Source organism: Ovis aries, chromosome 7 (assembly GCF_016772045.2).
Source record: "Ovis aries strain OAR_USU_Benz2616 breed Rambouillet chromosome 7, ARS-UI_Ramb_v3.0, whole genome shotgun sequence".
Classification (NCBI taxonomy): domain Eukaryota; kingdom Metazoa; phylum Chordata; class Mammalia; order Artiodactyla; family Bovidae; genus Ovis; species Ovis aries.
The window spans coordinates 14,975,687-14,993,454 of record NC_056060.1 but is presented as its reverse complement, the minus strand read 5'-3'; the positions used below and the strand labels follow the sequence as shown (position 1 = coordinate 14,993,454).

The 17,768-nt window shown below is 36.8% G+C and overlaps 1 protein-coding gene across 2 annotated transcripts in view; it reads right to left on the bottom strand.

Moving 5' to 3' along the window:
* Positions 1-690: 690 nt before the first annotated feature.
* PIAS1 (protein inhibitor of activated STAT 1) overlaps positions 691-17,768 on the bottom strand; it is a 128,704-nt gene continuing 111,626 nt past the window's right edge. For both annotated transcript variants that reach the window (XM_060418890.1, XM_015096836.3), the window contains 6 exons: positions 15,232-15,392; positions 13,387-13,517; positions 12,507-12,687; positions 7,343-7,485; positions 5,340-5,377; positions 691-4,719 (listed from right to left, as the gene is read on the bottom strand). In XM_060418890.1, coding sequence (XP_060274873.1) covers positions 4,426-4,719; positions 5,340-5,377; positions 7,343-7,485; positions 12,507-12,687; positions 13,387-13,517; positions 15,232-15,392 — 948 coding nt within the window. In that variant the 3' untranslated portion in view covers positions 691-4,425. The remainder of the gene's footprint in view (positions 4,720-5,339; positions 5,378-7,342; positions 7,486-12,506; positions 12,688-13,386; positions 13,518-15,231; positions 15,393-17,768) is intronic.

Sequence of the window (17,768 nt, the reverse complement as noted above, 5' to 3'; positions counted from 1 at the left end):
AATGCCAAGGATTAGACAGTAGATACCTGGGATTTAGATGGACAGGAAAAGGAAGTTCTGGGCTATAATAGTAAATGAGGGTCCAGTCCCTCAAAGCTTGGCCTTTATACGCTACTGGGTGGTACTCATATGGCTTCCAGGCAAGTTTTATGAATCTCATTTGTCTAACAGGAATCTGACGTATAACTTGCCAAAGACACCTAAGTGGTATGTACTGGCCATTAGAACCTGGGGCTCATGTCCACTGACTCTGTGTTCTAAGGGTGTTCAGTGGGTAGGATACCAAGATCCTGGGATGTGTTCTAATTTAAAAATATACCCCAGATAAGGCTCTGACAAGGACCCCATGCCTGGGTTTCATGCTCATTCCTAACACTGGTTTACCTAGTGCCTAGTATGATTTGCAAAAAGGCCACAGTGCTCTTAACAGTCAAATTGAAAATTAATTAAACAGATTTAAAACTAAACCAGTGCTGTGGTTCACTACAAAGCTAGCCACGTTTCAGTAAGAAAGGGGAATGACAGCTGTATATTCATGACTTACCTCAAAGCATGTTGCAAGAGAATAAACTACTTGTCATGCTTTGAAATCTCTGCATCAAAGGGGCTCTGGAAGCACAAAGCATTGTCACTTTTTCTCACAGGGACTGTCCCCTCGTATACCCAGCAGTGTACTTTACAGAAGACAAATTAACTGAAGGTTTTTCTTTTATTACATCTAAAGAGCTCTACATAAACAGGTAACATTCAATAGGTAAACAATTTTTTTTTCCAATGCATGTAATAAATATTTTCACTTGGTACTTTTATACAAACTGACATTGGTCTACTATACATTTTTAAAAGCCATTTTACTGGTTTGGCATGCGGTATGGAAATTCTAAGAGAGAAAGTTTTAAGGCAATGAATCACAGATTTAAGTTCATGGAATTTATGGTAACTTTTATATCTGTTTATATACATTTTTCCCCTTTGTTAATTAAACAGTTAACAGCAGCACACTCTGGAACCACCAGCTAGTCTCCCTCCCTCTTTCTGAAATCTAAGCTTTGTGTTTTCTTTTAATTAAAAAAACAGAATCCAACATGTATTGAAAAAACAAAATTCTTACTAACATCTTACTAAAATAATTTCAAATGTGCTTTAAAGTCCTAAAGATCTTGAAGTGTTTTATGTGTTTTAAATTGTTTAAAAACAATGTTCTTTCTACAATTAGTAATTAAAATTGGGATATATTTCCATTCAGTTTCAGACATTTGACTCAAAGAAATATCTGCCAAGAAATCACATTTCTCAGAAGCTTAAGTATATCTTTTCTAAGTCAGTAATAGAGAATTGTGATAATGTCTAAATTAACAGTAGAAAAATTTTAATGCTCAAAATAAATTAGTCAACCAAGCGTGGCATGGTTAAGGTCCAGATAGTTTTAAAAACGTGTTCAGTAATGCCCACAAAGTAATTAAAAGCCACTTCAACCCTGCTAGTCAAACAGCTATTATACTAAAGGTGTGTGTGCGTATACACACACACCCACAGTTCTGTACAGAAACACAAACATATGCACACCTATTATGAGTGACCAAGGCAAGGGGGATGGTGGTAGCTCGACTAAAGATTCTGAGAATCGTCATTTGTCCACAGACAGCATGTCAGTGTTAGCACTATGCCAGGGTAGGGGGTCGGGGGCGGGGCGCGTGGTAGTGATAGTTGGCTAGGGAAAAAAGAAACAACTGTGCTTTAAAAAAACACAAAACTTAGAAGATAAAGATGCAGTGCATTACTCCACTAATAATTACTATGGATCATAAAAGTCTGATTGATTAACATCGGCCATGAGACCAACAGAGTAATAGCTACTACTACCGCAACATTTGAGAAAGTTAACAACTGAAGGGAACAAACTGCTTAGAGTGGAATGAACTAAAATAAAAAGACAACTGAACGGTTAGTTGCTCCTGTGGAGACGACCAAAGCTACTAGACAGACATTTATTTCTCCCTGTTACCTGTTCTTCCCTTAGATTGGTATAACGCAAGACACTGAGGGAAAATAACTCTCTCCAAAACTGGGCTGAAGAAAGTAGAGGGACGGGTTTTCAACTGGATCATTCAAACAGTTCGTAATTCAGCATCATACACAAAGTTATTGATCAGAATTCTGAGACCACTAACAACGACAAAAAAAGAAAAAAACAAAACTATTCATTTTATCTTAGGTAGCTGAATTAATAGAAACATTTCCTATTACAATGTGAAATAAGAAGCAACTCCCTACAATTTAAGTAATTTCTATCCCAATCTGAATTAGACACAAATTATAATACTATTAGATATTAGCCTAAGTTAACATGGCAATGAGAGTTCTAAAGTGTTTACTCACCATAACACCAGATTCGTTTAAAAACTTAACTATTTCCTGTTTTAACTGACAATGAATTTTTTTATTGCAAGTTGTTTAGTGACTATAACTCAGCCATGTATGTGTGGAATACACATGCGTAGGGAAGACTATATAACTCACTTGTTACTCACACACACTTGTCTATAAATACATATATACACACACACATATACATATCAATACCAACTTGTTTTTCAAAATTCAAGTCAACAATTTGGTGGCAGAGAGATGCTGTAAAAACAGGTATTTTTAGATGCCACACAGTCATGTGAGCCATTAATTTTATCATACAATTGAAGACATAGCCATCTTGAATTCTAACTGGATTAAAGTAGGTCAATTTGTTACCACTGCAAGGTTTAAAATATGACAATTTTATACACAAAGGTGGTCCTTCATCAACTCTGAGAACAACTCTGAGAATATTAACAGTTGTGATATAAAAATCCAGTTTGGAAAACTGGTAATCATTATGCCCCTTCGTTATCTTTTCTGTTAAACCTGCTAAACCTTTCAATCAGATAAAAAATATCTTTGACACCTTCAGATATTACCTGAAGAACGTTAATACCTTCTCTGACGAGGATTTTGGAACACAAGTAGAATCACTTTTTCCTTCCCTCCAACCCTCACTCATTTCCTGAAAAACAGTTTTCAATATATTTACATGTTCCATTATTAGTAAGGATAGATCAGACTGATCCATGAATTCTTGAAAAAATCTGACTTTCCTATGTCATGCTTGTATTTAAAAAGTGAAGAAAAAAAATAAACAAGATTACTAGGCTAAAATTAAGTACAGTTAGAACCAGAAAATGAAAATGAATAAGGATTAAGCCCATTTTGAATTTCAATTATTTATCAGATGATAGATTTCTACAGACGGACATGTATGGTGCACTCTATTTTCTGAAGAGAATTTACTTTTAAGGATAATTGACTGTCTGTCTTTCTTTTTTGAGGTGATGTAGCCTTACCTCTGTCAGCTGCACATGATACCGAACAGGGATTTCTGTGCTATTTTTACTTCCTACTTTGGTATGACGATCTTACAGGAAAATTTGTTACCCTGTGGCCAAAATAGCAGGTGTTCACAGACTTGGTTTAAATACATAATACTGGCAATCCAAATTTAGAATAAAGAACTAGACTAAGCCTACTCCTTACCCAGACAGCTTTACTCCAATCTCTGAAACATATTCTCAGGGGGCATCTAGCAATTAAGAGAGAATATGTGATGGAGAACATGCAATTGGGACCGTTGATAAAGACGCTCATATGTGAATTCAAGACCTTCAAAGCACTTTGAAAGAAGCAGGCAACTGGTTTATCAACTGAATGCAAACTCGGGAGAAGGAACAGTAACGACAGAAAAATACACACAGACACACACACTGAACACACACACCTACAAGCTATGTCCTGAAAATACACAGGGAATGCAGAGCGACAGATGAGATTTATAACTTAAGGCTGAATAAAATATGCACACAAAGAGAATCCAAGTCTGTCATTTTTAGAAAATGGAAATTAAAACTATCCCCCCCCCCCGGCCCCCTCCCCACAACAAAGAAAAGCCCACAATTTAAAACTTCATACATGCAATTCCTTTTCTGTTATTGCAAATAAAATAATGCCATTGAACTAAAATAAAACCAAAACCATAGGACAAACGATGAAAAAAAATCTTCAGAATCCAGAAAAAATGAACCGAAGGTGGTTTGTGGGTACTTGGTTTTGTTTTTTTTTTCTTTTTTTTCTTTTCTTTCCTTTTTTTTTTGTTTTTTTTTTTTACAAGTGTTTTTTTTTCAGACAGGCAGTCTTAGATTTATATACAAAAGTAAAACTGAAAATATAGTTTTGTTCTCTGTACATTTCTTTTAATTTTTTCCCTAAAAAAAGGAAAAAAAAACACGCTTGTGTACTTTTCTAAACAGAATAAGGTAAAACATAGCACAAAGTTCTCTTCTTTCTGCCAAGTTCCTTTAATCTGGGGTGGGGATGGGAGCAGCAGGGGCGTGGGGATCAGTCCAATGAAATAATGTCTGGTATGATGCCAAAGATGGCTGCTGTGTCCGTGCTGCTCCTATTTGCGACAGTGTGGCCATGGCTCTCCCTTAGGCTGTTGGAGGATACAAGGCTGCTGTTACTGCCACTACTGCTTCCGTTGGTGGTTGGCAGAGAAGTACTGCCTCCTGCACTTAACTGATCGAGAAACATCTGTGAGGAGGCATACGGAAAAAACCGAGACGAGTGTAAGAGGTCTTGATCATCTGAAACTGCTGCTGCTGCAGCAGCAAGGAGGGAGGTGTTATAATGCTAGGGAGGAGGAAAAAAAGACAGAAAATAAAGTTAATTATTGTCATAAATTAATAAACTCTCTTCTCTCAGCAGAACAAAGTCCTAAATTTAACATATTCTAAGTACCTGGTGTTTCTGAAATATTCAGTAAAACATTTTGCAAAATCAAATGGTGTTATATAATGATCACATCATTGACCTTTTTTATTTTAATTTTTATTAGCATATCACTGAGGCATTTTTGTATCTGAAACTGGGGACGGGGGTCAAAATATTGGTTTTTGTTTTAATCTGTACTGCAAGCAATTCTCATAATGCTATTCTTAAAGAGGCATATGAAGGAAAGACGACAGACTACGTCCCCTCCAGGAGATATCTGGCTAAGAAATTTGTCATTCAATATGACCCACTGCCTGTTTCTTTATAAAAAGTACTGGGAAACAGACACTGTACTTAATATATTCAGGCACAGTTGAAAGAAAGGGACTTTTATTTAAATTTTTAAAACCTTAAGAATAATGAGTATAACAACTCTGAATTTTCTAAGGGAATTTATGCTCTTTCTCTTAGCTACATATTATACTTTTAAGCATTTTCATGTAGAATTAAAAGATCAATTTTTTTTTCATATAACATACCTGATTGTCTCCTGATAAGAAAGGAAAGAAATCTAACCCTGCAGAAGAAAAAATTATTTTAGTTGGGGGGGGAAAAAAAAAAGAGCCTCCCAAATGCCCCAACACTACAAAAATAAAGACAATATCTTAAAAGCGAATTCTAAATTCATTTAGCATTTTATTTAAACATGAAGAGTTGAGCTGAATATTTTAGATCTCCCCCATCTCTAGATTATAAAGCCTGGAGTCCAAGTTTCAGCAATGGTGTGCACTCCCGGTGATGCCATCTATGGGACTTGGGCCACTGCTGCCCCATTCAGATCCAAACACCAACCCCTTAAACTGACTGAGCACTTTGCACCAAATGCTCTCACTGGCTCCCATGAAGTTACCTTTCAATCTAACCTACTCCACACAAGGACCTCACGAGGTATGCAGTTCTATTCGGTCTCATTTTGCGGATGAGAAAGTTTGAAGTTAAAAGACGTTAAGCAAGTTGGAAGACAGATTGGCTTCCTCAGATTCCTTCACTTCCCACTGTCTGTACTGGATTCTAACTCAGAGACTAGTGACACAAGAGGGGAAGAGACCCGAGGGAGTGTCTCGCTGGCGTGGAGGACCAGCTCTCATCCCTGGCTGCAGGGAAGTCACTGTAAGCTGGCCCCTTCCAATTCACATTCTGGTCCATACTGCCCAGTGTGTAATGTGATGAAGAGCAAATAAACCAATGTGAATAAAATCCCTCAGTATGACATCTAAACTTGAAGAAAAGTACAACACACAGATGTAGATAAAAATATGACAATACAAATACTTTGGGGATACCTCCAAAGTATGGCAGGTATCCCACTCCATTATTCTTGCCTGGAAAATCCCATGGACAGAGGAGCCTGGCAGGCTATATAGTCCATGGGGTCACAAAAGTCTAAACTACCACCACTACCACTAACTACACTAGAACAGATTATACCATAAGGATCTAAAAATGTATAGAACATTGGTTCTTGACAGTGAGTTTGGCAATGGGCAGTGAGAAACAGGGTTACACTGACTAATAGAGTAGCTACTAACCACCTAATGTGGCTATTTAATTTACTAAGATTAAATAAAATGAAAAACTCAGTTCTTTAGTCACACTAGCCACATTTATATGCTCAGTAACCACATGTAGCTCAGTAGCTACTGTACTGGCCAGATTACATTCCCCTAGTTGCAGAAAGTTCTATTGGACAGAGCTGAAACACGGTTTTCACAATATTCACTAAGAATTCACTCAAATATCTCAGCTCCCAAGAATCCTTGCCAGTGACCCTGAATTTTACTGTAGAGAAGGGATGGAGAGAAACTTCCACTCTGTGTTTTTGTATTATATTTTCTACAATGAGAAAATATGGCTTTCTGTAATTTAAAAAATGTTCTTAGATTATATGGCTAATATACAAAATTATTAAATTGCAAAGATACATGACAACAGTAATTCTTTTTGATAATATAAATGACTATTATGAACTCAAAATACATTGTAGAAATGATTATAATAACATTTCAAATTACTTTCAAAAAGAAGAAACCGGGTTCACCAGAACAAAAATTAAAACTTTCCAATGTTTCAGTTCTGCATTGTCTAAAAGATAATACATCATAGCTACCCACAATGTGTGCTGCCTTATAACCAGATTCGGGGAACAAAAATAATTTTCATTAATATAAAAATTCAAAGCAACATAAGCAACATCCTGGAAACCATTCAAAAGCCAATTGCCGACTACTTTGAAGTACAAAAAACCCAGAGATCATTTCTTTATTTTTACCACTGGTAGTGAAACACTGGCTATTGATGAAGGTACTAATAGGAAACGGAGTCAGTATTTATTTACGTCCGAAGTATATATTTCTCCCACCTTCCTAGATTCCAACCTCCTCTATCCCTGATCTTTCAATCTTTCTTAAACTTACCCAGAAGAAGACTGTATAGATCAAAGACATTTATAATGCTATATGGCAACACAGAATGGGTAACTCACCTTGTAAGTCATAAGGCATGGGTGTCATGTGGAAAGGATGTCTGTAGTCTTGGATGAGGGATGTGTTAATATAGCTTGTGTCTACAGCAGGGAGGCTTGGGGTACGGGACACTGGAGATGCTTGATGTGGAAGACTCAGTATGCTAGAAGAAAAAAAGGTTTGCAAAATTTTCATGAGTCAGCTGAACTTAAGTTTAATAAAAGGGCAGAATCTCACAATGAGTCCCAGTTTTTGTGCTGAAAATAAAAACAAAAGCAAAACAATATATAATTTAGACTACCATGATTATTAGGAAATAATTTGTATACTTAATAGCAGCTTTCAGAGGCTATAAGGAAAAGAGATGGATGCAATGGTATCCAACATTCATAAATCACATGTTGTCTTCGGAACACCATCTACACTCTTAGAATGCAGGCCAAAGGCATAGTTGAGCCACTTCAATGAAATCTAAGTGAAAAGTATAGCAGACAAAATTCTAAAACCTTTAAAAAGTAAGTACTAGGGTGTTGGCAAGTAAAAGAATAGGTAAATCCTTGCAAAGAAAACACATCTAACAAGACTAGGGGAATGAAGCAATCTGAGCAGTGAAGAGTTAACAGCTGGCCCTCAGACTTGTAAGATTTATGAGAATAAAAACTAGGTACTGTTTATCTTGGAATACCTAATGCCCAGCACAGTCACGAGGAATGCTGTTTGCATAAAAGTCTGCTGAATGAACGAAGGCAGCAAGACAAGCAGTAGAGATCCTCCAAAATGAACAGGTGATGGAGCGTTTTTAAAGGGAGGACAGTAGAAATGGAAAAAGAAAAAAGAACAAAGAGGGATTAGGGGAGAATAGAGGGAAATGTTTAAGTAGCTGAGTAGTTAAGTACTTTTTTACCAAAAATTAATGAAAAGCAAAAAGGGGGATGTAATAAAGGAAAAAGAAAAGGGAGAATTAAAATGATTTTGAAAAGAAAAAGGATTCTCATAGTCCTGTGTGAAATCATAAGGGCCATATGCTATCCCAAACATATAAGAGGCCATCAGATATGTTATAGAAAACAGAGAGACAGACAGAGGCTGTCTTTTGCATTTAAAAGTTCATGTAAAGTGCTGGGGGGTATGGAGATGCAATTTCAATGGTAGAGAGTATCCCTAACGATGCCAAGCAAGGCTGGATTTCCAGGAACAGCGTTCTAGTTATGAAGCGCTACCTTGTTTTTATGAATGGGATATGAAGCATAAAATACACTCTCATCCATCTCATAAAATTGTTTTGTCTAATGGAAACTTAATTAAACTTCTTACATCTACAGAAAGTACCATTTTCCATTAGCTATTTCCTCTGACAATACTCCAGGGATTATAAAGGATTACAAGAGAGACAAAAGCAGTTGAAACGCTAGTCTTTGAAAAACATCTTGGTATACCAAAGAGCAAAGGAAATTTCTGGAGGAATACTAAACACTCAGTGGCTGAAGACGGCAAAATATTTTACATTTACTAATGTTTGCCTCTTTCTACTTCCTGGCTGGCTCTTTTTCTTCCAATTTTGTGACTGTATTCTAAAATGATTTCCACCTTCACACTGCACAATAACATATCCAATATGCTGGGTTTAGGTTTCTATTTATAGGCTAGTCATTACTGAAAAATGGGCACTGGTATTGAATATGGTGTTATCCTACTAAAAAAAAAAATCATAAGCTTTCAGGTAGCTTGTTTTTAAATCTGAAAATAGAGAAAGGTTTGGCATTTGCAAATACTCTATCTGGGTTCAATTAGTCACTGGGAAGCTCAAGAAGTAGTTAATGCATCTAATGTAATTTCCCAAACATAATAAACAAGCTATTTTTGGAGAAACAGCACAGCAAATATTCAAAGAAGAAATATTAGATTTCTAAACACTCAAAAAACATTTCCTTTAAGGAAAAATGTTTACCTATATATGACTACTATCAATATCCTTAAGAGTAGAACTTATGTATATATAATGATGCACTTAATCCATGAAATATTTATACATCCAGATTTATGAAATAAATTTTAATAGTGCTAAAATGGCATTTAAAGCATGTAAGAATTAAAGATTTTAAAATTTAAAAAAAAAAAAATGAAAAAAAAAAAAAAAAGTAATAAAATAATAACGTGTTTTTGGTCATACTGGAGGGCTATGGTCCATGCAGTCTCAAAGAGTCGGGTATGACTGAGCAACTAAGCACATGTTAAATATAATATAGTCACACCATTTAAAAATATGTATTTGAGTATAAATTAGCCCACTAGGCTCCTGTGTCCATGGAATTCTCCAGGCAAGAATACTGGAGTAAGCTGCCATTCCCTTCTCCAGGGGATCTTCCTGATCGAGGGATTGAACCCTGGTCTCCTGCACTGCAGGCATCTGAGCCACCAGGGAAGCCCCGTAAGTATATATATTAAATATAAAATCTAAAATAAAATCTTAGAATAAAAATTCGATATTTGTTCTAACTATGCTGCTTTCGATAATCTGACTCCCCACAACACCCCCAGATTTTAAAAAGAAGCTGGTGTAATAACAAGGTCAGGCTTGTTGGCTAACAGCTGTCAAGGTAGGCTGCATCAATGGTGAATGTTTACAAAGTAGAATATAAAGTAGAATTAGTGTTTAAATACCCATTTCATTTAGAATAATGATACTGCTTTTAATATCTTTATTCCCACCAGTATGACGAGATAAGCTACTCTAGAGTGAAACATCAACCTGTGTAACATGTTTAGCTGTATTATAAAGATTCCTGAAATAGCCAAAGTCCTTTAACAAGAGAGGAGCTACATTTATCACAACTGTACTCTTTTAATGTTGAAATTTCAACTTTCCTGTAACTACAAATATACTCAAATAGAAGATCTTTTCATTTCATGAAACAATATCAAGCCTGAAAATAATCTGACTGCAAGCATCAAAGTACCTGTTCTTGGTCTGGTGTTAACTTTCCCTCTTAAACCTTGAAATCTGTATCAACGCTTTCTGCAGACTTTTCTCCTCTCACTTAAATTCTTCCTTCAGGCACTAGTGTGTTGGAATATTTTCTAAATAGCTCCTATTCAATTACATCAGGCCACATAACTCTCCTGATATATACCTAAAAGGGGTCACATCTATTTCTAGATTTACCTTTTGTGTGCTACAACTGTGCCTCAGCAACACAAGACGTCCTTTGCTGAGATTCTCTGAAGTGTCTCAAGAGACCAACAGTCTGTTTAAGAGTATGGCTATAGAGTCCGCTACTTATTTTACCATCCTCTTCAAAATGTTAAACTCTTTAAGGGTGGGACTGTACTAACTCACTGTATTACCATTTATGTTTAGCACAGGGTGTTTTACATAACGCAGATAACAACGTTTCATGAAGTGAACTGAGGCATAACCAAGGGACATTATTATTGACGTGAGACTAATGGGAAGTATGGGAAATGAGCCTGCAAAATAGAAAGCACTGTGTACTGCAGCGTAAGTCTTGGACCACTTTCATTGCCAGTCTTGCACATCCTGAGGCAGGTTTAAAGCATTTACCTGGTATTTCTCTGCTTTTTGCTTAACACACTCAACTTAGGGTTAATTTCACAGCATACACTTTCTAGTTTGAATAAATATTTAAAATCCTATGACCAGCATTAGGATCGCCTGAGAACTCATTAGGGCTCAGACGGTAAAAAAAAAAATCTGCCTGCAATGTAGGAGACCCAAGATCAATCCCAAACATTTTCTGTTCCTATTCCTGAATCAGACATGGAGGTACAGGAGAACAGTGTGTTTTAATAAGCCCTTCAGGTGATTCCGATGCATATTCAAGTTTGAGAAACACTGTACTAGAACCATCTTTTGGTATGATGAATATCATATCCAAGTGACCCCTTTAATGCATTATTCCAGCCCCTTAAGAAAAGCAAGAGTTCCAGAAAAACATCTGTTTCTGCTTTATTGACTATGCCAAAGCCTTTGACTGTGTGGATCACAATAAACTGTGGAAAATTCTGAGAGAGATGGGAATACAGACCACCTGACCTGCCTCTTGAGAAACCTATATGCAGGTCAGGAAGCAACAGTTAGAACTGGACATGGAACAACAGACTGGTTCCAAATAGGAAAAGGAGTACGTCAAGGCTGTATATTGTTGCTCTACTTATTTAGCTTATATGCAGAGTACATCATAAGAAACGCTGGGCTGGAGGAAGCACAAGCTGCAATTAAGATTGCCGGGGAAATATCAATAACCTCAGATATGCAGATGACACCACCCTTATGGCAGAAAGTGAAGAAAAACTAAAGAGCCTCTTGATGAAAGTGGAAGAGGAGAGTGAAAAAGTTGGCTTAAAGCTCAACATTCAGAAAACGAAGATCATGGCATCTGGTCCCATCACTTCATGGGAAATAGATGGGCAAACAGTGGAAACAGTGGCTATTTTTTTGGGCTCCAAAATCACTGCAGATGGTGATTGCAGCCACGAAATTAAAAGACACTTACTCCTTGGAAGGAAAGTTATGACCAACCTAGACAGCATATTAAAAAACAGAGACATTACTTTGTCAACAAAAGTCCATCTAGTCAAGGCTATGGTTTTTCCAGTGGTCACGTATGGATGTGAGAGTTGAACTATAAAGAAAGCTGAGCGCGGAAGAATTGATGCTTTTGAACGGTGGTGTTGGAGAACTTGAGAGTCCCCTGGACTGCAAAGAGATCCAACCAGTCCATCCTAAAGGAGATCAGTCCTGGGTCTTCATTGGTAGGACTGATGTTGAGGCTAAAACTCCAATATTTTGGCCACCTGATGCAAAGAGCTGACTCATTGGAAAAGACCCCGATGCTGGGAAAGATTGAGGGCAGGAGAAGGGGATGACAGAGGATGAGATGGTTAGATGGCATCACTGACTCAATGGACATGGGTTTGAGTGGACTCCGGGAGTTGGTGATGGACAGGGAGGCCTGGCGTGCTGCAGTTCATGGGGTCACAAAGAGTCGGACATGACTTAGCAATTGAACTGAACTGAAGAAATAAATACACTGAGAACAATCCAACTCATTCTCTGTACTGTTTACAATCGTGCATAACCATTTTATTTGGCAGATCTTTTAATCCTATTTTCAAAATTAACTGTCACAATGACTTTTTTTATAAAAAGATCTCAGCACTTACCCTTTATTATTTAGTGGCGATGTTGGAGATAGGGAAGGACAGGTTCTCTTGGCAGATGGCTCTTCCTCTTCTTCATCTGATGAACTGTCTATAGTTAGATCAATCACCTCTACTTTCTTACTTTTATTTGAGGACTGGTGATGAGAAGCCACTTGGTGCTCTAATGTGGAGCTTAAGCATCCTAGGAGGGAATAATTGAAACACAAGGCAAAAAAAAGGCCTGTGATATCTCTTATTTTTCCTCAGCCTATGGATTAGTCTATCAGTTATAGTTTAGACTTTACCAGTTATATTGCTGGGGCCTAAGAAGAAAAAAGCAATAGTGGCTCTGTTCCTCTAAGCTCAAGACTACTAGTATAGATTGTCAAGGATTTTTTTTTAAACAATTCTGAGTTAGAAGAATCAAAATGTTACATCCGCCTCACAATAAAAACAGTCTGAGAGCAAATTCACATATTACACATTTACCTGTACATTACCTGATACACAGAGAAATGTTATGGGAACACTTTCGCTTCCTTACAGCAAAAATATACTAGAAGCTAGAGAAAAATGCAAATGAAAAAAGAACATTCACTAACCTATATCAAGTCTGTTAAAAATTTAAAAGGATACCATTTCAAAAGCATGACTTTACAAAAAAAAAGCTTATTAAGTTATGTTACTCTGAAACCTCATACACAAAAATATAAAACCTTGCAAAAGGTGAATTTAAAAAGAGCTTCACTACTTCTGAACATTTAATCAATAATTTAATAAGAGTTACTATGCTATCCATAAATTACTGAATATTCTTTAAAAAAGTTGAGTTTTAATATTGAAAACCAGGCTTTAAAAGAGCAAGGAGATTGCACCATCCTTTTGGAAAACTAACACTCACCATCAACTCCATTGTAAGAGGCAGAAACTTCCTGTACTTCCTTTTTTGATCTCATAGGTGCCCAAGAGCCGTCCTCCTTAAACTGTATTTCATCACAATCTGTACAGTACTTTAGGATTTCCATAAACAAGCTATAAAAAACAATTTGTCCTTTGAATATCACATTCTAAATTAAGACCTATTAGAATTACTGTTCAAAAACATTCAGACCTATTTTTTGTACAAGTATATAAATAAGAAAGTACAAGGTATTATTTGTTCTTAAAATCTAGGGCTAAATAGGAAAATAGTTACTTATTATTATGGTAGGTTTATGCAAGAAAATATTACATAACTGAAAAATGAGGTTTCCAGAGATTTAAAAAAAAGTAACATGGGGGGGTGTATGTTCACAGCAAGTGGGAAGAGGACAAAGAAAGAAAACTCTGTATTTCAAAGACAAAATTCTGTGTGTGAGTGGTATATAAATAGTGGTTATCTCTGAGAGGTAACATGGAAGATATTTATTCTTTTTCTTTAAACTTTTCATCATAATCCAAATTGCCTACAATAAGCACATCTTATTCGATAACTGTAGAAATACATGTAAAAATATGTACTGAAAGATAGAACTCCTTGATAAATACCATGCAGATACTAAAAAACGAGATTTGCCAAAATGTGTAACATGAATGATCAAATTCTTAGGTTATGTTAAACGAAACCAAAGGATAAAAAAATACTGATATTATATAATCACAATTATGGGAAAATAAAAATCAGAAAATAATACATCTTTTTATTTTCCTGCGTTTTCCAATTTTTCTTTAGGAGTATGTGTGTATGTGTGGATATTATAATAAGAAAGAAAAATCCCAATTGATGGGAGCATCTAAAGTTATGTAATATACAGAGTTGGTAAAATATTATTCAATTTATTAGTGATCACTGACATCTCTGAAAAATTAAACATAAAACATTTAAGTTACACATTTACTCTCCCTCATATGATGGGTTTGGCATCTTTCAAGCTCTGGGTTACACCTGTATTGCTAAATGTATTCCATTCCTTATGTTATACCTTCTGGCTCCTTTGTTTCCTCAAATACTATAGATAAGATACATTAAGCATTTTGCTAGAGCGCACAGGAAATGTCAAGAATATATTTTTTTCTTTTCACAATTTATTTTTGTTCAGAGGGAAAAAGGGAAAAAAATGGAGGCTAGAGAATAGGAGAAAATTTTAAAAGATATTTGAAGATGTGTGGAAGGACAGATAAAACACTGGAATGTCAGGAAAAAAAGAAATAACTGTTGTGATGCTGTAGATGGAGAAGAAAGACAAAGACAAGTATTTTAGGGGAAACAGAAACAAAGACAGCTGCTATTCAGTGTGTTGATCACTTTTAGGAGCCCACACAGCAGGGAGTAGACCCATATAGTAAATGAAGCACCAGAAAATCTTCAAAAACAGCCCAACTTCTGGTCAGCTTAGGTGAACCAGAGTTTCACAATTCTTTCATTCTTCCCCTAGAAAGGTCTGCACGTCTAGGGACAGATGGATTCATGTTAGGAAAAGATGTAAGCTATACCCTGCTCAGAACCACCGGTCCTTTAAAATGGTAAATGTCAGGAGGCACTGACAGTGAGGCATGTATCTTTAAAACAAGAAGACATAGTTAAAAAGGGAAAATATTCACAATATTAATTTCTTAGAAAAAATATAATTTCTACAGTCATGAATATCCTACACATATATAACTCAGAAACCACTATCTATAGAATTTTAATCCCAAACCTGATAGGTAACAAAACTTTAATAGATGGTTACTATGAAGTACAAGGAAAAACTTTAAAGTGACATACCCATCAATAATAAGGTGTTCATATGGGGCCTTCTTATCACAGACAGGACAAACCCAAGTTGGTTTTTTCTCATTCATCTGAATATAAAGAGTTGCATCAAAACACTGCAGATGAGAACATGTAAGGGCCCGACATGGAATTGTCAGCCGCATTTTACCAAGCTTTAAAAGAGGGAGACAAAAGTTAAATATTAGACAACCGTTGTTAAAAGTTTTTCCTGAAACAAACACAATGTGCATGTATTCTGATTTAAAGCATATTGTGTCTACTTTCAACACACTTCCTGTGAAACATCTACAGGTTAAAAATTACTATTATTTCTTTGGATATTAAAATACAGAGACTATGGAAAATCTACAGCAGAGGTTATTTACCCTCAATTCACAGCTTACAGATCCACTTTTACGGGAAAGGACCATGAATCCCTTGAAATTACACACAAAAATCTTACAAGTGTGTGCATTTTTCCAGAGAATGCTAAGTTGCTTCAGTCGTGTCCGACTCTGTGCGACCCCACAGACGGCAGCCCATCAGGCTCCACTGTCCCTGGGATTCTCCAGGCAAGAGCATTGGAGTGGGTTGCCATTTCCTTCTCCAATGCATCAAAGTGAAAAGTGACAGTGAAGTCACTCAGTCGTGTCCAACTCTTAGCGACCTCATGGACTGCAGCCTACCAGGCTCCTCCATCCATGGGATTTTCCAGGCAAGAGTACTGGAGTGGGGTGCCATTGCCTTCTCCTTTCCAGAGAATGCTTTTACCAAATTCTTAGGGTAGTCCCGAATCCAGAAAAGAACCACTTTACCAGGTACTGGGAAAGGAAAAATGAATGCCTTACTAAATGCTCAAGATACAATCAACCTGATCTCTGAATGAGAGTAATTCACAGGTCAAAACAGAATAAGCACTCCCGTGTTTGGCATAACTGCCAAATGGCAGCTCTGAGCAAAGCCAGTTGTTCACACTCTCTTCCCTCACTGGGTACCATCACAGGCAATTCAGCAAACACCTCTGGACCTCTTGCATCTCTGTTATGTTATGAGACTTGCTCTTCTTGCCCTGCAAACAGTGCTTCTGCTGACACAGGTCGAGTCTGTCCTATGAACAATGAGATCTGCTTCATTTGGTCTGAACTGCTAGCTTTGGCCCAAAGCAGAAAAGCTGTCCCAAGACCTGCCCAGGGAGCTACCATATCACCACCTCCTTGCATGGAGGACACTTCATACAGTTCAGCCAGATAACCACTGCAGGGTCCCCAGAGGTCATAGTGCCCATATAGTATAGAAGTCACCTACTTTCAATTACCATATTTTTTTTCACTAAATATTAGGAAAAGATTTTCACACATGTGAGCTTGAAAAATATGAAGGTTTGAAAAGTATAAAAGTTAAATAGGAAAAAAAAAAGATTCTTGGCTTTGAATTTCAGGGAAACGTGCAATTTCCTAGTCTACCAAGGAAACTGTCATTTGGGGTCCTAAATTATTGTTCTGGCACCAGTGACTTACTGTGCCTCTAGGAAAGGCACTTAACCCTTGCTGGGCCTCTCTTTCTATCTTTGATAGAACATGATTTCCCCCTTACTTCAACAGGATTTAGTGATGAAGAACAAACAAGGACCCAGAATGTGCCATCATCTTGAGAAAGGAGAAATGCCAGTGTATAGTATCAGAAGTATGAACAGGATACAGAGAAGGATACAGAGAAAACTGACAGTTTCCTCCTCTGTGCTCCCAACTCCACCCTGCATATGATCACGCTATTTATTTATGTGTTTCTCCTCCAAGAAACACATCTGGCTCATCTCTGTATCTTCAGCACTAGGAAATGTACCTGCTACATATACAGCAGGAAGATGGTCCTGTGTACTGATCAGGCTTCAGCTGTGCATGCTGGATAGTTTCTAGGAGGCACCATTCACTTAGGCTGTGAATTTTGGATGTTATTTAGTCTCTCTGAGCCTTAGTTTTGTAAAATGGGGATAAAAATAGCATCTATGCCATAAGACTGAGGGTCTAAATTATATTCATTGTACAGGGTCTAAAACATAGTAAGCACTCAATATATGCCCCCCATTATTAATTAAAGTACAGAAACACATTTACTTGAAATCACTTTATGAGCTAGTAGGAGACCCACTCAAACCTCAGCCTAGTCAGTCTTCTCTTCTATGCTCACACAGTATTAAACAATTCCGTTACTTCCCTTCTACACTTCTATTTAATTTTTATGATTTGATTTACCTCAGTACCTGATGAAAAGGCATACACATAAACAGAACTAGCTCTCATAACAAAAAAAACACCTATGCCAAGACATACCACATTAATCTAGAAATATTTTCCTAAAACAATCTAGTTGGTGGTGCTAAATTAAATTTTTATGTCTAAAGTTCAGGCCTTAACTTATCTGGGAGGTGCAAATTTCTACTGAGTAGGTATATTTACCACTGCCTTAAAACTAAGTAGAGAGATCCTAGATGAATACAGCGATCACAGACGTGGTTCAGGTAACTGCATAACTAGTAGGCTACTTCTGAC